This window comes from Petaurus breviceps, unplaced genomic scaffold (assembly GCF_028583685.1).
Source record: "Petaurus breviceps papuanus isolate PSGF00001 unplaced genomic scaffold, PetGlider_PUasm1.0 38, whole genome shotgun sequence".
NCBI lineage: Eukaryota > Metazoa > Chordata > Mammalia > Diprotodontia > Petauridae > Petaurus > Petaurus breviceps.
In genome coordinates, this window is record NW_027186304.1 from 49,616,235 (window position 1) to 49,638,863 (window position 22,629).

At 40.2% G+C, this 22,629-nt stretch overlaps 1 protein-coding gene across 2 annotated transcripts in view; it reads right to left on the reverse strand.

The window, feature by feature from the left end:
• Nucleotides 1–235: 235 nt before the first annotated feature.
• The window catches only part of GAREM1 (GRB2 associated regulator of MAPK1 subtype 1), a 216,486-nt gene continuing 194,092 nt past the window's right edge, over nucleotides 236–22,629 (reverse strand). Inside the window, exons 4-6 of one of the 2 annotated variants that reach the window (XM_069099868.1) lie at nucleotides 19,911–21,077; nucleotides 3,454–3,620; nucleotides 236–2,006 (exon numbers count right to left, since the gene is read on the reverse strand). In XM_069099868.1, the coding sequence (XP_068955969.1) occupies nucleotides 1,106–2,006; nucleotides 3,454–3,620; nucleotides 19,911–21,077 (2,235 nt within the window). In that variant the 3' untranslated portion in view covers nucleotides 236–1,105. Of the gene's footprint in view, nucleotides 2,010–3,453; nucleotides 3,621–19,910; nucleotides 21,078–22,629 lie in introns of both variants that reach the window. The other variant, XM_069099867.1, reaches the window with a different exon arrangement.

A 22,629-nucleotide genomic window follows, 5' to 3' on the forward strand; every position in this document is an offset into this window, starting at 1 on the left:
CAACATGCTAACACAACAAAGAATAAAATTTCTGGCTTGTGGGATCAGTCAATGTATGAAACATATGGAGAACATATTTAGACTGATGGTCTCTAAATTTTCCCCATTAAAAGAATGAATCTAATTTGGATACACGTTGAGTCTTAGCATCGCACAATGATAATGATCAAAAAATGTCTTCTCTGTCTCCTAAACTATAGTGGACTGAAAAGATAAAAGACATTCTGTAATAATCTGGCTTTAGGTTTCTTTATTAAGTACAAGAAGATTCACATAGGAGTCCCAGGGTTCCAAGAATTTTTAGCAGTCACCGTGTCCATGTTATTCCTGTGAATGTAAATGGCATGTAAATGACATTTCTAAGTCCTAACACTTAGATGGAGAGTTTAAACTATTATTTAAATGATTTGACTCAGAGTGTAGTTTTGAAGCACACTTGTGTATATTGTAGTTTTTCTCTGCTTAGCAAAAGCGGCAGCAGTTAAAGGTAAATTACTATTATTATAGTTTATTATTACTTGTCATGTAACATATCCTAATTCTATCAACATGTGACTTTGGGAACATTAAAACTTTGGGCAAAAAGAACTGCACTAAGCATACAACATTTTCATTTTCTGAGGATTACACAGCCACCTTTAAAACATTTCCAGGCACTAGAATCAGAAGAATTAGCATTAAACAAGCCACCAGACAGAGCACAGCATCTAATTAACTTTCTGAAAGAAAAGGATTCTTGGTCACAAGGGTATTTTGGATTCGCATCTTTCAGCTCTGGCTGTTCGATAATAAATATCACACCTTCTTAGCACAAACCTACCTGGGCAAACATACTAACATCCCCTTTTCTCTTTTAGCAGCTGCTGGGTGTTGAGTGATGTACGAGGCACACCTCGAAAGTGTTCTCTGTGGCATTTTTATTGACGTACAAAATAGCCTGGTTCACCATCCCAGAACTTAACCTGCATAGTAAAAGTTTCTACCATTATTTACAGAGGGGTTTTAGTGCAAAAAAAATTAATAATAATGAAATAAAGTACCAAGTCCTACCCCCTCCAGCACAATTAGTCCATCAGTTTTATTCAGTCCCAGAGAGGCTCCCAGGCTATATCTTGGGTCGCCAGCCATTAATAAACTGTAGTATTTTCTTCACCTGGAGTTTGCTAAGCTTGAAGTCCTCCGAGAGGATCTCTTCAGTTAACTGGACTAGCAAATTCCCATCGATCTTTTCAGTAACAAAGAACGAGATGACATCTTCTGACAAACCAATGAACCGTAGTGATTTGGACACTTCTTCTATAGAAAGTCCTGACAGATCGGTGGGCGGTTGCCATGGGGAACCATCACCACAAGATCTTGGAGCTAACTGGAGGTGAAGGGGTGAGGAAAAAGGATAAGAAATGGAGAAAATGTCTTGTGTGCCTTTTTTAACAAAATACTGATCCTCTGAGAGGTCCGGTGAGCCAGGTTTAGGGTCTTCCTCAGCACCATCAATTTTCAGAGGCAATGGAAATGATTCTGGGGCCAGCTTCTCCTCAGTTAGTTTGGGGGCTCTCGGGGGTAGCGCTGGGCACGAGTGGCTCTGTTTTGCTGGGCTGGTTGCTAGGGTCTTCTCATCTGTGCACTCTAAGGAGTAACTGGCTGACTTTGGACACCCAGACATCCCACTTGTGAACTCTGCTGGACCTGACTGTGTGGAGCCCGCATAGAGGTCACACCCTTCAAAATCAAAAGCTGCTGGACAGTTTCTTTTTGGTGTGCCCGGTGTCTTCTGCCTAGGGTAACTATAACTTCTGCTTGGATCCAACAGGAAGTCATTCCTGTTCTCACTCTCAGCTGCTCCCAAGAAATGGCTAGGCCATGACAGTCTAGAGGACAGAGCTTCAGCAGTAGGGTGTCCAAAGGGAGATCTGCTAAGTTCCAGAGACTCAGTCTTCATCCTGTTACATGGATAGCAGGAAACAGAAGCACTTTCTGAAGGACTTGTTGGGTCATTGTCAGTGACACTGCTTAAAAGCAAAGACAGAAGGGGGAAGTTAGCAAAAAATGGTTCCTAATCAATCAATCAATCAACATGTATTAAGGCACTGTGTTAAGCCCAAAGCTATGACCATACAGAGCTACTGATTACAAACTTAAAAAAGAGCTAGGGAAACTCTTAAGAATATTTCTCATAATAAAACATTCATTCATCTCAGACTTTTAAATGTTAGATTTTGAAAACTGTTAGCTAAAAATCAGAAGAACATCACATTAATCCTTACTATTCCCCACCTCACCCTAGCACCACCACTGGGAGAAAAAAGAATTAATCCTACACACTTGTAACAATTCGTTGACAACTACTTTATCTTAACAACAGGGATTTAGGCCCTAGAATGAGCAGGAGCATTTTTAAGAAGGGCTTCCTTTAAATTCTAAGGGAGATCAGTATTTGGGATGTTATGTTCAGTTCTGAAAACTACTGACTTGTCTGAATTTTAATAGGCATACAGGCAAACTGGAGGATAGGCTAAAAAGGGGGGGGGGTGGAGAGGCAAACCAAGAAGGGTCTGGAAACCATGTTCCATGAGAACAGCTGGGAAAAACGTGGATGCTCAGGTGGGGGAAATAAAGGCACAAGGAGAACATGCTTCAAACGTCTGAGCGAGCTGATATGTGCAGGCTGGAGCAAGACAGGGCAGAAGATAAGTCAGAGGCCAATTCTGGCCTGACTGAAGCACGCACTGCCTAAGCTGTCCGTAAATGAAACAGGCTCCCTCACAGAGCAGTGAGCTTCTCTTCACTGAGATGCTGAGGCACAGTCTGATGACTGCATCTTAAGGGTGTGGGGCAGAGAAGTCCTACAAACTGGGGATGAGGTTGTACTAGGGGACCTTGAAGACCCTCAGGGCTTCAGAATTTTATGGTTCTGTGATCTTATGGCCTGCAAAATGTTTCGGTGGCTTGTGGTGGCTACTAAAAATAATAACTATAAAGGAAAGAAATGAGGGTACATGTGTTATCTAAATTTGGGGTGCCTCCCAACACCAAACACAGTCCTCTACACAAAACAGGTATTTAATAAATGCTTGCTGAATGAATGAAAAAAAGTTTTCAGTTTGGGACTACCTATGCTCTCCTACTATCTTTACAGAACCAACTGCTATTAGTTATTTCCACTGAGTGTCCTGTTAACCCTTATCAATGACAGGGTGTATCATTTCCTTTTACAGGAGGAGAGTATAGATTTTAATAATTTAACACTGAGCTTCTCAAAGGTGAATTCAATTTTCCTTTCTTCTTGGGATAAGTGGCTCAGTCCAAATGTGGGTTCAAAGGAGCATCCTTTACGTACCTTTACTCCCAAATTCCTTTCACAACATTTTTAAGTTCACAGACCTCCATAGACCAGATGAGAAGAACCATATTGAATGGTGCTTGCTAGGGAGACCTCTTGGCTCCTACACTTACATGTTGTGCAGTCCTGAAGAATAATAGGACAAGGTGGGGCTAGGAGAACGTGTCTGTTGCCTCACTGGTTTAGCGGATCGAGGAGGAATGGAAGGACTTGTAGATGAAGGCTTTGCACTTCTGGGTGGAACAGGTGGTGCATTCAAGAGTCGGCATTCTTCCCTAACCTAGAACAAGAGAATAAATACTCCAGGTTAGCAAAAGAACTGGACAATCCCTCTAGGTGCTGGTATGAACCTGCTGCGTTAAGTCTCTCCCCTTAAAAATAACAGAATCAGAAAGGAGGAAACCAGGAAAGGCCTGGCATTCACCACTGTTAACTAATGCATGCTGCCAGAGATAACATCAGGTACCTGTCAAATGAATTAGGGGCAAATTGGTTTTGAAAGAAGTGGTTTGGTGAGTGTTGGTGACTGTCCAAAAACAGTAGCTAAAACGTTTAAATAACTTTAAAGTAACTTCGGGTGAAAAGCTAGCAAAAAGTGAAGGCTTACAAAATAGGTACACTAACAAAGTGAAAAGGCTATAAGGCTCACATGGCATTATCCAGGATTAGCTGAAATTCTCACACTGTGTTAAAGTACTCATTCATTGGTGCCGATTCCCTTGAAGTGATTCAGATTTTAGGAAATTATACAGAGCCTCTCCATAGTCTTAGTTGAGATGCAACACTAAGAACAAAAAACAGACTTTCTTGCAAATGCCAAGCCTTAAGCATTCATCATCCTTCCTCGACCTTCATGTGAAACTGGCTGAGCCCTGAAATGGGCCTGGGTTCCAGCTGCCGTCTTTACACTGTTCATCCATGGCATGTTCTCCTAACATGGCCAAGTATGCTTTAACTGTGATTGTCTCCTTCAGACAGCAGGGGGAGGTTTGTGCCTGGTTCTACGCTTGTAACTGAACTGCAGAGGCACAGCACTACAATTCACACCACAGTCAAAATAAGATAAAACAAAATGAAACGGGAGCTGGGGGGTAATGCCATGGTAGTGCCAAGCCCGTCTGCAGAGCAGCCCCATCTTTCTGCTAAACGCAGATTATAGATGTTCAGCCACAGGAGGACGCAGATTACGTCATGTGTTAATATGTAAAGTTTTACCCTTGTACTGAAAAAGGTAAGGCTGGAAAGATAGTTCTCAAAGCTACAGATATTCTCCCCTTAACAGCCCATCAGGGGCTCTCTCATGTTGCTCCACCAATTCTACAAGCCCCTGCTCCCCTTTTTTGTTTGTTTTAGTTGTAAGTGCCCCTTATGAAAAAGTCACTGGTTGAAGAATCGGGAGGACCTAGGGTTGTGCAACTTCAGAGGCAAGTCTCTGGACTCCCTCATCTGTCAAATAAAAAGGGCCTGGAATAACTGATCTCTAAGGCCTAGTCTGGTTTTTAAATTCTATGATGACCAAGCCAAGGTGCCTGCCTTGGGGTCTTAGAATCAGTCAATATCAATCAACAAGGCAGGCTGGAGCTCAGTTGTGAAGGACTTTAAACATCAAATTAAGGAGCAGAAAAGAGCTTTAAAAGCCAAAAAGAGGCTTTTGCCTTTACATTTGATCCTAGAAGTAAAAAGGGAGTCTCTGGAGCTATTTAATGAGCAGGGGCCTGATAGGGCAGACCTCAGCTTTAAAAAAGTCACTTTGGCAACTGTGTGAAAGACAAATCAGAGAGAAGTGTGAGGCAGGGAGACCAATTAGGTAGGGATGATTGGATTGAAAAAAGTAACGCTGGAAGACGATGGGGACAAATAGGAAGAATTTGTCACCCAAAGGCCTACATGGTAAATTAGGGAGTCTGACTTTCAGCCCACTTGTTTTCTGCCACTCAGAACTCTGGGATCTGATTGTTTTGTTCACTCCCACACCCACCCCCCATTCCTGTTTTCAAGTAAATCTGAGTTACCAGTAAGCCTAAACAATAGGGAAGCTTGGTGTCATCTTCCTAGCTTACCAGGTGGTCTTATCTATTCTGAGGTAGCCAACCCAATATACCAATTTCAGAATCACAGGTGGTAGGAATCAACCTCAGAGGTCACCCAGTCCAACTTTCTCATTTTACAGATAAGGAAATAGAGGCACAAAAGGACCCCAACCTCTACCCCTGGGCTATTAAGTCACTTTTCAGATAGGAGAGGGTGGGGAAGGGGGAATACATTATGACAGATTCATCTGCTTTCTCTAGGAAGTTCAGAAATTGGGGATTAACTCTAAAATAGGATTTATTTCCAATGGGAGACTAATATTTTAAATTATAATGAATGTTACAAGGAACATTTCAGCCAACATAAATCTATTCTGTTGTGCTAATTCAGAAGAGGACATCCAGGTGGCACAGTGGATAGAGCACCCATCCTGGACAGCTTGGAATAACCAAGTTCAAATGGGGCCGCAGAAGCTAGCTGTGTGATCTTGGACGGCACTTAACCCTATTTGCCTCAGCTTCCTCATCAGGAGAAGGAAATGGTGACCCCACTTGAGCATCTCTGCCAAGAATATCCCAAAGAGGTTCATGAAGAGTCAGACAAGACTGAACAATAACAACAAAAGTATAGGAAAAATTGCTATGGTCACTTCCTTCAAGTTGTCCTCACCAATGTCAGTTATGAGAAAAAGATGTAGGGTTTGATTCTTCTCCCTTCTTCCCTTGGATGTCCAAGCATGCCTGTCTTTGGGTTGAAAGGCTACTGGAAAGCTGTGGAGGGGGTGAACGCACAGTTTGCCAGGTGCATAAGGAGCAAAGGACGACAGAGGAGAGACATACTCTACCCTCCCTCCCCAGTGGAAATGGGTGTGTATAGTCACTGTATAGCAGAAAAAGTCAAAGCCCTGGCCTCAAATCTCAGGTTAATTTCTCCGGGTTTCTGTCTCTTCTTGTATCCTCAGAGATTAGCACCATGCCTAGGACACAGTAGGTGCTTACCCAAGCTATAAAACAAAGGGACTGGACTAAATAACTTTTGAGATCTCTTTTAGCCTAAAACTATGGCCCTATCTCTGATATTGTACAACAGTACAATCCTGATATATAATAACCTCTAAATAACCTGAATCATAAAGCAAACCACATTTATATTCTCTCCAATTACAGGAAATGCCATAAGGGAAAAATGGAGTTAAAGGGGACATTAAAATGTATCTGAGATCTGATATCCATTCCCTCCCTCCCCCTTCCTAAGGTTAAAATGTGTAAGGCAAAAACCTAAAGGTATGTTTGTGATTGGAAACAATTTCCTTCCATTAAGTATAATGTAGGCAGAGGCAATCATTTATGATTGGGGAGAGAGTGCTGCCATCCCAAACCAGATTGCAGGAGGCCTTCATTTAACATGGCATGGAAATGCGCATGCTCTAGTTAGAAAGGAAGGTGGTTATGTTACTAGCTTAGCTAGCTAGTATTTAATAGTGCTTTAAGATTTGTAAAGTGCTTTACAAATCTCATTTTATCCTCATATCTACCTTGGGAGGTAGGTGCTAATATTATCCCCATTTTATAGATGAGAACCCTGAGATAGATGGAAGGGAAGTGGCTGCCCAGTATCACACAGTTAGTAAGTTTCTGAGGTGGGATTTGAACTCAGATCTTCCTGACTCCAGGTTCAGGGGGCTATCCATTTTTCTTAGCTAGCTGTTGACTTAGAGAGCTAAGAAAGAGTCCCTGGCATCTTTGCTTCTCCTGCTTATAAAGTGTCATTGATTAGGACACAAAAGATGGATGATTCCAGAGAGGTTAATTTACCTGCTCCCAGATTCCTTTCCAAGTTTTCCTATTCACTGTAATTTTCTCTAGTGTTACAATTTTGGCATATTTGTGTAAGTCAGATGTGTGGCTTTTACTATGTCACTCTTTTGTTCTAAAACCTTTAGTGGCTCACCGTTGATCACAGGCTACAGTACAAACTCCTTTTTTTTTTAATTTTACACTTATAACCCTCTATAATCTGAACTTTTCCATACTCAATGCCCACTATCATACATTGTATCCACCTACAAAGCAAGAGCCCAGAAATGGGGGCGAGGGTGGGAGAGGACGCTTCACGGTGCCTTGTTGTGGCCAAGGGGCTTGTATAGCTTAATGAAACTGTAAGCTATGTCATGCAGGGTTATCCAAGATGGACAGGTCACAATGGAGAATTCTGACAAAAGGTGATCCACTGAAGAAGGAAATGGCAAATCACCCCAGTATCTTTGTCAAGAACACCCCATGGACATTACTAAAATGATCATTTATCACATTAGAAGATGAGCCCCTCAGGTCAGAAGGTATCTGACATGCCATTGGGGAAGGGGAAAGACAAGTATGAGCAGCTCCAGTAATAAGGAAATAGCTGAGTCGATGAAAGGAAGCTCGGCCGGGGATGCATCTGGAGACAAAAGCAAAGTTGATGGCTGTAAAGGCTGGTATTGCATAGCAAGCTGGAATGTAAGATCTATGAACCAAGGTACGCTGGATGTGGTCAAACGGGAGATGGAAAGATGAAACACTGGCATTGTGGGTGTCAGCGAACTTAAATGGATGGGAATGGGTGACTTTAATTCAGATGATCATTATATATACTACTGTGGGCAAGAAGAAATGTCATACCCCTGTAGTCAATAAAAGGGTGAGAAAAGCAGTACTGGGGTATAATTTCGAAAATGACTAAATGATATGTTTGAATCCAAGGCAAACCATTCAAAATCACAGTAATACAAGTCTATACTCTAACCGCTGATGCCATAGAGTCCAAAGTTGATCACTTCTATGAAGACCCACAACATCTTTCTAAAAATAACACCAAAAGAGATGTCACATTGATCATACGGGATTGGGATGCTGGAGTAGGAAATCAAAAGTTAATTGGAATAATAGCAAAGTTTGGCTTTGGGGCATGAAAGGAAGTAGGGCAGAGACTAATAGAGTTGTGTCAAGATAACGTGCTGTTCATAGCAAACACTCTTTTCTAACAACCTAAAAGGTAACTCTACACATGGACATCACCAGATAGTCAACATCAAAATCAGAATGATTATATACATTGTAGCCAAACATGGAAAAACTCTATATAGTTAGTTAATACAAGACCTGGAGATGAATGGGGTTCAGGTCATGAGCTTCTTATTGCAAAATTCTGACTTAAACTGAATAAAGTAGGGAAAACCATCAGGTCATATAGGTATGACCTAAATAAGATCCCTTATGAATATGAAGTAGAAGTGATGAACTGATTTAAAGAATTAAATCTGCTAGATAGAGTGCCTGAAGAACTATGGAAAGAGGTTTGCAATATTATATGGGAGGCAACAGCAAACATATTTGAAAAAAAAAAAAGGAACAAGAAAGCACAATGGCTGTCTGATGAGGCTTTACAAATAGCTGAGGAAAGTAGGAAAATGAAAAGGAAAGGAGCAAGGGAAAGATATACCCCAAATAAACGCAGAATTCCAGAGAATAGCAAGGAGAACTAGGAAGGTTTTCATAAATGAAAAATGGAAAGAGATAGGAGAAAACAATAAAACGGGAAAGACAAGAAATCTCTTCAAGAAAATGAGAGCTATCAAGGGAACATTTCATACAAAAGTGAGCGCGATAAAAGACAATCATGGTAGGGATTTAACATAAGTAGAAGAGATTAAGAAGAGGTAGCAAGAATACACAAAAGAACTATACAAAAAAGATCTTAACATCACCAATAACCACAATGGTGTGGTTACTGATGTACAGCCAAACATCTTGGAGAGTGAAGTCAAGTGGGTCTAAGGAAGCATTGTAACAATATGGGATACTGGAATAATGCAAGTGAAGGGATTCCAGCAGAACCATTTAAAATCCTAAAAGATGATGTTGTTAAAGTGCTGCACTCAATGTGCAGCAAATTTGGAAAACTCAACAGTGGCCACTGGTTTGGAAAAGATCAGTTCCTAAATCCCAATCCTAAAGAAGGGCAATGCCAAGGAATGTTCAAATTACTGAATAACCGCACTCATTTCACATGCCAGCAAGGCTATGCTTAAGATTATGCTAGCTGGGCTGCAGTAACATGTGAACCAAGAATTACCAGAACAGGCTGGTTTTCAAAGAGGCAGAGCAGCTAAAGATCAAATTGCCAACATCCTGGATTATGGAGAAAGCAAGGGAGTTTCAGAGGAAAACAAAACAAAACATCTATTTCTGCTTCATTGATTATATGAAAGCCTTCGGATGTGTGGATCACAACAAAATGGATGGAAGAATCTGATCCTGAGGACCTGTTTGTGGGTCAAGAAGCAACCATAAAACTGAACATGGAACAATGATCGATTTACATTGGAAAAGGAGTACAACCAGGCTGTATATTGTCACCTAGTTTATTTCATTTATATGCAGAATACATCACGTATATGCCAGGCTGATGAATCAAAAGCTGGAATTAAAGTTTCTGGGAGAAATAGCAACCATCTATACCACTCTAATGGCAGAAAGTGAAGAATTAAGAAGCCTCTTGATGAGAGTGAAAGAGGAGAGTTTAAAAGCTGGCTCAAAGCTTAACATAAAAAAACCAAAACAAAACACCCTAAGATCTTGGCAACTGGTTCCATCACTTCTTGGCAAAAAGAGGGAGAAGAAATGGAAGCAGTGTTAGATTTTATATTCTTGGGCTCAAAGATCACTACAGATGGTAACTACAGCCATGAAATAAGAAGATGCTTGCTCCTTGGAAAGAAAGCTATGGCAAATCTGGACAGCATACTAAAAAGCAGAGATATCATCCTGCCAACAAAGTTTCACACAGTCAAAGTTATCGATAGCAATATATGCTGCAAGAGTTAGACTATACACAAAGCTGAGCACCACAGACCAGCTCATTCAAACTGTGGTGCTGGAGACAACTTTTTAGAGTCCCTTGGACAGCAAGGAGATCACATCAGTCAATATTTAAAGAAATTAATTCAGGATATTCAATGGAAGGTCAAATACTGAAGCTTAAGCTTAAATACTTTAGCCATTTAATAAGAAGATGAGAAAAGACAAATTGTATTCCTTCACACTTCTCAAACATGCCACTCCATCTCCCAGGCTGTTTCCCATGCCTGGAATGCACTCCCTCCTTAACTCTGTCTCAGAATTCCTAGCTTCATTTAAGACTCAGTTAAGGGCCACCTTCTACATGAGGCTTTTCCTGATGCTTCTGCTTCCCCTTTCTAAATGGTGTGTGTGTGTGTGTGTATGTGTGTGTGTGTGTGTGTGTCCTAGGGGCAGAGACTATTTTTGCTTTTATCTTGGTATGGCTAGTGAAGCTTAATAAATATTTGTTAACAGATTAACTGACCACAGCTGGAACTTCTAAGTTACAGGCAATGATCTCCAACCATAGAATAGTTATATTTTATGTACTTTTCAGCATATGTCCTAGGCATTCAGTTGCTGGATCAAAAAGTCATTTTCTTGACAACTTCTGGAGAAGATTTAGCCTCACTTTCACTTTAATCAATCAATCAACAAGCAATTTTTATGTGCCTAGAACAGTGTTGGTGCTGGGGATATGGAGACAAAAATGAAACTGTTCCTGCCCTCAAGAAGTTTACATTTTCTTCTTAGTGCCCACATGGTGAGCCTGTCATAAAAAATGATACAACATTTGTAATAGATAACCTGAATTTGCATTTTGAAATTGAGGATAAAGTACACAAAGTATTTGCTGAACCCATCTTTCTTTTATTTTTGGCATTGCTGCAGATTCTAGACAAGTGTCTATACATACATGCATCATTTTTTTCCCTTTTTTTTTGGAGGGGGAAGGTAAGGCAATTGAGGTTAAGTGACTTGCCCAAGGTCACACAGTTATTTTTTTTGTTAAGTGTCTGAGACCAGATTGAACTCAGGTCCTCCTCACTCCAGGGCTGGTGCTCTTTTCACTGAGCTTACCTAGCCACCCCTGTACTCGCATAATTTTATAATTTGAGGGTAACCACTGGATCCTCAGAATACATTCTGATTCGATCACCTTTATGAATAAATTGAACACAAAACTCTTTTTCTGATGACCTGTCCAGGTTTCATTTCTTCCATACAGATGCTTGCTCATGATTACAATCCAGGAAAAGGCACAAAGAAAAAGAAGGAATGACAACACTGACCATGTGGAGTGAAAAGGGCTTAAATTTTGCAATAAGTCCCTCCTTTTCTTGGAACTTCCAAATTTTTCTGCTGTGGAAAGAAATGACACTCTCCCAGACTGTCCCTCATTTCTTGGATTAAAGAAACAGTTTAAGAAAGGTAAACACAGCACTTACTATGAAACATTCTTTGCTGAACAGGCTTCAAACTTCCTTTGAAGGGAAAAAAAAGTGTTTCAATTTCATAACTGTGTTTGCTCAATGCTGTCTTTAATGGAGTAACTAACCACAAAAATGAGTCAAACTGGCAGAGATGTTAAAAAGCCTTAGTTACACATTTAAGTTCCTGCTTGCATATGCAGCTAGAACAGCATACATACTGTGCACATTTGTAATGTACTTGTTATCCTTTGTAGTTAGACACAGGGCTGTTGAAAGACTTCATACTGAATACAAAAATATGACTAAACTTTTTCAGGACAAAACTAGGAAATTCTGGAAGAAGCATATATAGCTCCTTGTATTAAAACACCGAGATGGGATATTTGAGCAGCTAGGTGCATGGAGTGAAGAAAATCTCGAGTTCAAATGTGACCTCAGACACTACCTATATGACCCTGGGCAAGTCACTTGACCCTGTTTGCCTCCATTTTCTCATCTGTAAAATAACCAGGAAAAGAAAATAGCAACCCACTCCAGTATCTCTGCCAAATGGAGTCATGGAGTGGAGATGCCTTCTCCATCATCCCCCCAAAAGAAAAGACCATTTTGCTTTGAAATATGGATTACCTCTGAACATTGAAAATTATCATTTGTTATCTGTGCTGATATTTATCCAGCTGTTCTCTCTACAGCAGATTATGTCTCTTCTGTGGAACAACAAGCTTGATTCACTCACAGTATTACTTTCCTTCATTACCACTTTTCAACTTAAGACAAGGGAGCTGAAATAATACTAGGGAGGATCGAATGAAAGGACATAAATTTAGTGCTTTGTAAACCTTAACATGCTATACAAATGTTAGTTATTATAATAATTGTTCTTAATTATCTAACAGTTTTGTAATAGTGTTTCACTGGCCTTTCTAACTTTGCTCTCCAAGTTCTCATGTCCCTCTGATTCCATTCTCCTCTCCTTCCTGCTATCCCAACCCCATAACAAAATCATTAGAGCCTTAAGAAATCTTATTTATAAAAGGGGCTTTTATACAAAAAGTTCACAACCCCATCAAGTAGCCATAAGTGGATGTTGTCTGTCACAGAAAAAAAAATTAAAGGTTTAACCGAGCAATGATATAGCAATAAAATGAACTTCTATTTTATTAATTGGCAAAGAACAGATAAGAATTGAAGAATCACAAATCTTGTGACTCTCAAGACACATTTAATTTTTATTTCTCCATTTTTATAAATTAAAGACAAGGACCTAACACAGACCTGGCTCTGAAATGGACTCCAATATTCCAAGCCTCCGGCGAGAGAGGCAAGTGGGAGGGAGCAGGCAGTCACCAATTGGGAAACATGAACATCAGCTGGTTCTGAAAAGAAGTAGTTGTTTAAACTCTAGGCAGGCGGGGACAAGGAGACTGCCATAGCGTCAATAGAGAGAATATGCCATTAAAAATGGGGGGAGGGGAGAACCACCAGAGATATGCAAGAGAGAATTCTGTTGGCAGAATTCTGAAAAATTATAAGAATTTTCTGAAAAAAGGCCTTTAACAAATGGCAGATGCATTTACAACTGCATATATATATATATATATATATTTGCTGATAGTCTAATAGTTGAGTTTAAGAGAGAATCTACCCAAAGACTGAATTCAGTATTTTAATTAATTTCTCAAAGGATGTTAATTAACATGAAAGACACGTAATAGTTCATCAGCATATAGGATTTTTTTAAAGGTGGGCAGCAAAGAATCTAGTATAATAAGCTTCTAAACTTCCAAACTATCCTATTCTTTTAGTCTTCCTGACAAAAAGCACATAGAAATACACTTATGTTAATGGTTACAGTCTTGAAAAACTGTATGCAAACCATTTAAAATGTGACTATCCTAGGGTGGCTTGCTAATTAGTGGAGCCCTATGGTGATTTCTTTTGTAAAAATTATTTTGCAAACCAATAACCATCCCAAAATTTGTCTTTTTGGGGCAAATATGAAGTTTTCTGTTTTTAAAGGCCATCATCGCTATCAAGTAGAGAGTCCTAAAATGAATTTTAATCACCACAACTTCTTTCACTCCCTTCTACAGCAACTCTCACCCCAATCTTTCATGATTTTCTGTCCCAGGGCCCTGCTGCAGCTAGCCTCGGAGGTTTAGAATGAGAAGAGTCTTGTTCTCACTGATAGCTAATAGAAGAGAGGGTACCTGAAATCCAACTTCAGGTCTTTGACAAGGTAAAGTGCCATATCTGTTGTATATCTTCTGGGGCAGTAGGGGCTGTGGGTGGAGGAGGGTTGATCCAAACCCACCTAATGTCTCTCTACCCTCAGCTATGGAAATCAGGGTATGGCCTAAAGCTGATGACACCATTGTTTACCGTAATATTTATATATCTCTTAATAATTTAACATGTGTTAAATTATCCTGCCATTTTTATTAGGTTCCTAGCTTTTAAACTGGTCACTGACAAGGTTTTTGAGTGTTATGTCCCTGATCTCATTTCCCCCATAAGTCCTGTGGTTTTTTTTTCGTTCAATTTTACACAGTGGGATGCTTTTTGGGAACTTATATATCCCTAAGTTGAGTTATAGTAGAACTGCCTGCATTTCAAACATAACAGCCAATAGCAAGAAAATTGAGACCATGAACAGAATGAAAATGATTTATAAAATGGAAAAAGTGACTGATGGAATTGTAGAGAATTTGTTTAAGAAAGTAGCCAAAATTGTCACACATCTTTAAACTCTGTGGCTGGGGCGTCTAAGGCTGGTGGATCTCTTAAGTCTGGAAATTCTGAACAGCAGGGATGCAAAAGTTGATCACTTTCACTTAGTATGGCACCAATATGGTAAAGCCGTAGGAAATGGAAGGCCACTGGGGCTGCTGAGGAGTGAACTATCCTGGGTTAAAGCTTCTGTGTTGACCAACTACAGAATTGGGCCCGCGAGTGGCTGCTTTCCTTCCAATTTGGGTGAGAGAGGGAGACCCATTTTCACCCCACCCCTAAAAAGATCAAAAAGCCAAAACACAAACCAATAGAAAAATCTACCTAAAATGAACAGTCTGTCAGGTCACCCTGATCCCAACGCAGACTGTGCAAAATGTTTAAGTTTAAAGACAGAAAAAAAATAGCTACAAAATAAGTTAGGCATATTATCTTCGTTAATGCTCATCTGAACCAATTTTAGGCAAACAGTAATTATTTTGTATTTCTATCTTCACAAAAAAGGGCATAATTTACTATACCCCCTAAAAAATCTTTTTGGATAATTGGGAGAGGGGAATTTTTTTTTTAAAGAAGTAATTCTTTTAAAGAAGGAAATATGTGCTCTGACCCTAAAAGATAATAAAAACCAACCAAAATGATATTCTTTTAAAGATAATAGGATTTCATGTTAGAAGAGATAGGTAGCTAAAAAGTCACACTAAAGTAAATTCAACAGAGCTGAAAAAGATCATTCTTCTGCCAAGCACACTATTTATTTGGCCTCACAAAATAATTAATTTACTTAGGATGCTGTGATAGTAATGGCATTTAAGGATTCCCCTGTATTGGCTTGGTTTTCAAATTGATTGTGTTAAAACCCAGAGCTTGTTAATCCCACCTGTGGGATGGACTTGTTGATGTGAAAAGAAAGTCCTGAACTGGGAGGAGCTGGTGACGTAGATTTGCAGAGACAGGAGAGAGAGGCAGAAGGACTTTTTGGAAGCAGCACCTCGTGGAGGCAGAGAGAGAGACTGAGAAGGATTGCTGAGGGCCACTTTGAATTGCCCTGGACTTTTGAGACCTGCCCCCTGAGCTGCCAAGGACTGAGGAGACATGGCTGTTTTGCTGGTACTTTGTCTGTCTGTTTTGATGTTGTTTTGCCAGATTTGTCCACTGGTGAAAGACTGTCCTGTTGAAGAAGTCCTGGAACCTGGCTTTTGGTTAAGAAGCCCTGAGACTGTCCTGCAGACAGAGAGTGAATACTGTCCACTGGTGAAGGACAGTGCTGTTGTTGCAGGGGTCTGGAGACTGTCCTGCAGACAGAGTGAAAACTGTCCACTGGTGAAGGACAGTGCTGTTGTTGCAGGGGTCTGGGAACCTTTCTGTTGGTTCAGAAGCCCTGAAGAAGGATTTTCTTGTTGTATGTTTACAGAAATCCTGGGAGAGGGTTTTGCTAATGTGTTCAGGGGTTCTAGGACTGTTCTACAGACAGAGGATGAATTAGTGAAGAGACTGGCAATGTATCTTGTGGCCTTGCTAAGCCTTGTCTCCCCAGGAACTAAGATTGCTGAGAACTTGCCTCATGTCAAGATGAAGAAAAGACCTCCATTTGGGTATTAAGTGCTGTGTTTAAACTTGATGTAACTCTGGGGTAGATTCAATTGAGATCCAGGGGTGGGGAACTTTTGACCTTTTTGTGCTCTGTGATTGACAAATGAAGGTATAGCCTAGGGGTGGAGAAGTATTTAGACCAGGGACTTTGTAATTGATTAAATGATTGGAAGGTCCTGGGGTGGGGTAATACTTGGAGATTATTGAATCACACTTAGTAAATGCTATATTTGGAATGATGTCATGTTTTGATCTTCTCTGTTCTTGGTTGGTCACTGAATAAAATGGAGAGCACCTGTGCTGGTATTTTGGACCTTGGGAAGTTGCCTTTCCTTGATATTACATTACAGATGCAGAGAGTGAAATGTGTAGATAAATAGAAACCCAGATATTTTATCTTTGAATAGCGATGATTTCCTCACATTCACACGGAGGTCAATATATTTTTAAGGGAGAGGATGTTTTTATAGAAGATGATAATATTCCTGCAGTGTCATATACTCAGAGTAGGAAAACATCTTACAGATCATCTAATATAACCTCTCTAAGATTTATATATGAGGGATCTGAGGTCCAGAGAAGTTAAGTGATTTGTCTACATCACAAAGGGAGTAAGTGGCAGAGTTGAAATTAGAACCCAACTGTTCTGAATTCAATTCAAGCACTCTTTCTACTGGACCAAGCTGCCTTCAGAGCTAACTGGAAGTAAAGGCCAAGATAATTCAGGATGCAACAGTGTTTTTCTAGATATTTTTAACTTCTACAAGTCAATGAGGGCAGCTGGATGGTATAGTAGATAGAGTTCTGGGCCTAGAGTCTGGAATACTATTGTTCCTGAGTTCAAATTCTGCCTCAGACACTTACTACCTATATGACCCATGGTAAGTCACTTAACTCTATTTGCCTCAGCAAATTTCTGCCTCAGACACTTACTACCTATATGACCCATGGTAACTCTATCTGCCTCAGTTTCCTCTTCTGTAAAACGAGCTGGAGAAGGAAATAGCAAACAACTCTAGTATCTTTGCCAAGAAAACCCCAAAAGGGGTCACAAAGAGTCAGACACAATTGAATTTTTAAAAAAATCAATAAACTATTCTTTCTTTTTTGCTTGTTTTCAAATAGAACTCAAGAGATCACTCCTAGATCTCTTTTCAAGTCTATGGAGAGATGTTTGTGCACCCTCATTTCCTGGCACCCTTTGATGTTCTTCCCACAGTTCTAGCCTAAGGACCTGGGTAGTAATCATCACCTTCCCAGACAAGGTCAAGACTGACCTCCCCTGAAAACTTACTACATCTATAATTATCTGGAGGAGTTGCTGCTGGACACATGGCACATCTCTCCCCTAGGACTTCATTTTTACCATCCACAGCAGAAGTTTTATTTAATTCTGTGGGAGTGTTTGAGTTTTTATGCCCCATTACAGTTTCCCTTTGAAAACTGCAAGCTGAAGCCACATCTAACAATTATGATGTTTTCTGGATCCCACGCACATCCTAAAAATGGAAAAATTTATTTCATGGTCACAAAACTAATAAAAAAAATGACTGCATAAGAAATACCTAAATTTTTTCTTTTTTAATTGTTACATAAGTTAAATTACTTCAGGCTGCCCTCCCGTCCCCCCATCCAAATCATTCTTATGTTTATAGCATGCCATAAACACTAGCCTGGCTTTGGAAAGTCTTTCTGACTCCTTAGGAAATTATCCCTTAGAATTAAGTGGCCAAAAATATTTCCTCTCCTGTGTTAAAGCTTTGATTTCAGTTTTAAATTTAATCTCAACATGAATTTTAAAAAAATTAGCAAATGAGTCATAATTAGGCCTCTTAATATTTATTTTCTACTCAGCCATCATCAGTTATCCCCCCTCACTCTCTCTTCCTCCCTCCATCCCTCCAGCCTAAAAGTACATGAATAATCTTCCAATTCTTCTTCTTCAAGCCTCAGTTGTGTAACGGAATGGTGCCTGTGTGGTATCCATTTTTCACCAGCTGTGGACAATGTTCTACATGAAAAAGCATCTTTGGCTACTTCCCTATTAGAGGAAACAGTACCCACCTTCAGGTAAACTGATTAGTTAGACAGCTCTCTCCTAAGAAGCCTATAGCAGCCAGTGGAAAGTTTTTAGTTCTTCCTTTATTGTCTCAGATGCTATTCTGGGGACCCAAAAATATAACAGGGGACTAAAACAGATTAATGAAGGTTATATTTATATGTTAAAAATCTAACAATTAGGAAGTTATGACCTCCACTTAGGGAAAGTAGCTTAAGACTTACAAGTGGATGGTACAGTATCCTAAGAAAGACCTAAAATCAAATTTGGTCTCAAGACACCATTAAACACATCACTTGGCACTTGGCGGGCTTGTATCTGTCTGTCCATCTCCATCCCTTTTTCCTTTCTTCCTTCCCTCCTTCTTTCTTTCCCTTCTTCCTCCCTTCCTATAGACTTCTCAAATCACAATGCAGCTTCAGGAACAGAAGTGGCAGATACAACTATTTCAACAGTCATCTTCTCCTCCAGGCCACTGCCTAATCATGGAAATTTCACTGAACAGGTTCCATCACTGGATTAAAAGGTAACACTAATTTGCTAGGACAACCTACCAAGCTTTAGTTAATCCATAGGAGGGGGACATAGCTTTGGGTATATGGAAGGATGGACAAAGTAACATCTCAATAAATTAAGATGAGTAACTCTTGCATATTTCCAGTCAAAGGAAGATGACCACGTTAAAAATTTTGCCATTATTTCTGTTATTCATAGAGCATGTCCTGCACTGAATCATATTAAGTTGCAAAATACCATGTGATTATTTCTAATGAACATAGTAACGTGTGCCTTGTACAAAACCCCCAATCATCAGAGCTGGAATGGGCCTTAGAGATCCTCTGTTCCACTCCCCTAATTTTTTTTTTTTTGATGAAGAAGCTAAAGTTCTAAGTTTCTAAATAACTTACTCAGACTCAAATGGGTGATTTGCATACATGGTGTTCTATTTCCCAACTCTATGCATTTTCAGTTTGTCCTGGCTTCTGTCAGGACTCAGCTCAAATGTCACTTTTTACAAAAGGCCTTTCTTGGTCCCTCCCACTACTTGTGACTTCTCTCTGAGATGACCTCCCATTTCCACTGTGCATAACTTGTATGTATATATGTCTCCCACATTACAATGTGGATTTCTATATAGTGAGGGCTGTGGTTTTTACCTTTCCTTGTATACTCAGTGCTAACATAGTACCTGGCAAAGACTAAGTGTTTAATACATGCTGGCTGACTAAGTGAAAGAGCCAGAATTCAAACTGAGGTACTGTTACTGAGGTCAGCACCCTTTGTACCAGGCTATGGGAGTACCATGGGAGAGATCTGTAAGTCTCTCTAATGATAATCCCTGGCAAAGCTTCTCTTTCACTCATGAAATTGAATCGTTACATGGGCAAGATACAATGAAAGTCAATCTCTCACTGGGGAGGCATTTTAGAAAATGGTTGTGAGGAAAATTATGGCCTAAACTTTCTGCAGCCTGTGAATTTAAGTTATGTTATCAATATTTAGACAATGGGGAAAAAAAATCACTTTTGGCATTCAAACAAGCAACAGAAGCAACCATAACTGCACTTATAATGCCACCATAATGCATTATATACCATTTCTATTCAAATTCTGAAATGGTCCATTTGTACCAAATTTTGACTAAAATAAGTGATACGGCAATGTGGCTGTGACTTAAAATACAAGCTTTTTCTGAAAATCCTTTGCTATGTTTCTTCTCTTTCCCCATCCACTGGGAGTAGGAATACATCAGAGAATAAGGAAGGCAGATTCAGAAGCAATGGTTTCCCCTTCCTCTTTGCTAAACAAGTGAAACTCAGCTAAAAAACATTTCCAAGACTTACAGCTTCAGATTTTGGAGGCACTGGAGGTGGAGGTAGGGCCACATCTGAAGATGTTGTTGCTGCCAATGTTCCGGCAATGGGGAGAGAAGTGCCACATTTTGACCGGATAGAGCTCCTGTAATTATCACATTTGGTTTTGTCGCTCAAGGAACTGGTAAGGGGTTGACTGTCTGTCTTGCCTTGGTCTAGCCATAGCTCTTCATAAGGGAGCTCTGGTTTTGATGGGAGGCACACAGATTCATCACCAACTTCAGGGAAAAGGTAATCACTGCCACTGTCACCAGAGTCCTGGTACTGCAGGGTGTCGTGGGAAAACGTAGTCCACTCTCCTCCCAGATCCCTACACCCATGGAGGTTCACTTCACTGTTGCCGTGGAGGTTATTTCCATACACGCAGACAGAGAGCCGGTGAAAGGACTGCGTTAACTCGTCCCGGGCATAGCTGAGGGAGTTGGGGATGTGGTTGTGACCAGAACAGCGACTCTTCTTGGGGCTCTTACAATCATCATTCCAATCTGTCTTCACATCACGGACTGCTCGGGAGTACTCATCGATGTCAAACTGTTCTTGGCAGACACCAAGCCAATGCTGGACCAGGGTGTCAGGCCAGGCCTCTCCCTTCACAAGGTTTTCTGGGAGGCTGAACTTGGGGACGGTCAAGTGCAAAGGAAAATGCATAGGGAGGACTTTGTTGCCGCGTAGCACACAACAAACCACCACTGTCTTGGTCTGGATGTTCACAAACTTGTACCGGTGACCTTCACGAATAAAGTGGAGGTCATAGGGGTTTCTGGGAGGAGGGCTCGGCACAATCACATTGACAGGAAGCCTGGTTTTTTCCACAATGTTGCGGATGGTGTGTTCACCCTCCTGCATCTGAAGCTCCAACGGGCTTCGGGTACTAAATCGCCCTTTGCACTGAAACGGGAGGCTAATACTTTCATTGGTCCTGTGGTTCATGCAAATGAGGCACGGCATTTTGCCTTTTCCCAGCTTGCCAATGGAATTGAGTTTTCCAATCTTCTTGAAGATAGTATTGAATCGTGACTTCTCTTTGTATGTCTTTGCATAAAGGATTTCTGCCTGCCCCATTAAAGTGAGCTCATCACCGGTGCAAAGAGTGATGTTGTAAACTTCTGTGTCTTCATTGCATTCTCCTGCAGCAACCTACAAAATACAAAGACCGTCTTTAAAGTTGTTGATTTCTAGCCCTGCTCAGAGAGAGAAATTATTTTTCCATTAAGAAAAAGAGCAAATAGAATTTTGTTACTAGGCAACGCAAGTAAAATTGTTAGATATAATTACCACTACTGCTAATAATAATTAAAAAGCAGGTTTTTTTTGCCTGGTACCTTCCTGATTAACCCAAGTAATTCATGCTGACATTATGCAGATCTAAAGGGAGCTAGGTGGTGCATCAGACAGAACACTAGACGGCATCAGAAACCCGAATTCAAATTCAGTAACAGATGCTTACTTACTGTGTGACCATGATTGAGTCATTTAACCTGCGCCTCAATTTCCTCAATTGTAAAATGGGGATAATAACAGTACCTGCTTCCTAGAGTTTTTGTGAAGATCAAATGAGAGAATATTGGTAAAGTGCTCTGAAGAGTGCATATAAAGTGTCTAATAAATACTTCTATCCTTCCTTCCTAATAAACGTCCTGGGAATAATTGAAGTAAAGCAACAGAAGATAACAGCTATTCCACCAGTATTGTGATGTTACACGAGGGTCTGAATGGCAAAACTCAGTGAATTAAGCAAAACCTGGGAGACTTTTTTTTTTCTTTTTGATAAATGGGAATAAATTTGACAACTCTCCATGCTGTAAGAATCTAAGCTCTTTCAGGGCAGGAATAATTTCATTTCTATCACCATGCACTTCTCAGTGCCTGGCATATAGGAGACACAACCAAAACTTACTGAATGATCTAACTGATAGATACTGAATGGAGGGCTTGTAGCACAGATATCAATTTACACTATGCTTTTTAGTTTTTCAACTTTCTCTAGAAGCAAACAGTTTAAGTACTTGTAGCTTTATTTCTTAAGTTTTATGGTAAATTCTTAAATCACTATACCAATTCTTTTTTTTTTTTTTTTTGGAGGGGGGAAGGCGAGGCATTCAAGGTTAAGCTTCTTGCCTAAGGTTTCACAGCTAGTAAGTGTGTCAAGTATTTGAGGCTGCATTTGAACTCAGGTCTTCCTGACTCCGGGGTCAGTGCTCTATTCACCATTATACCATTCTTGAGTATACAGCAGGTACTCAAAAAATGCCTGGATGGTTGATTACTATTTCAAACATATATGGTGTCCATTAGTTGATTGAACTCTTATTTCTAGTAGCTTAAAACTGCACCAAGACTTTGGGGGCACCCAGAGTTTCCAAGATAACTTTTTTAAAAAGGATAATGCTATTATCTTTAGCTTATAAATGAGGAAATGGAGGCTAAATGGCCTTCCTAAGATCAGAGAACATTATCATCTGACAGGGCCTGGATTAAAACAAATGAGTTCCAACTCCCTAAGCTCACTATGCTTTAAGGAATCTTAGGATTGCTACCTCTTACATTTTCCTAATGGAAAATGGATATTCTTCATGATCCCACTCCTTGGACTTTATGAGGGGTGGGGGAACCTGCTGCCTTGAGGCCACTTGTGGTCCTTTAGGTCCTCAAGTGAGGCCCTCTGACTGAATCCAAACTTCACAGAACA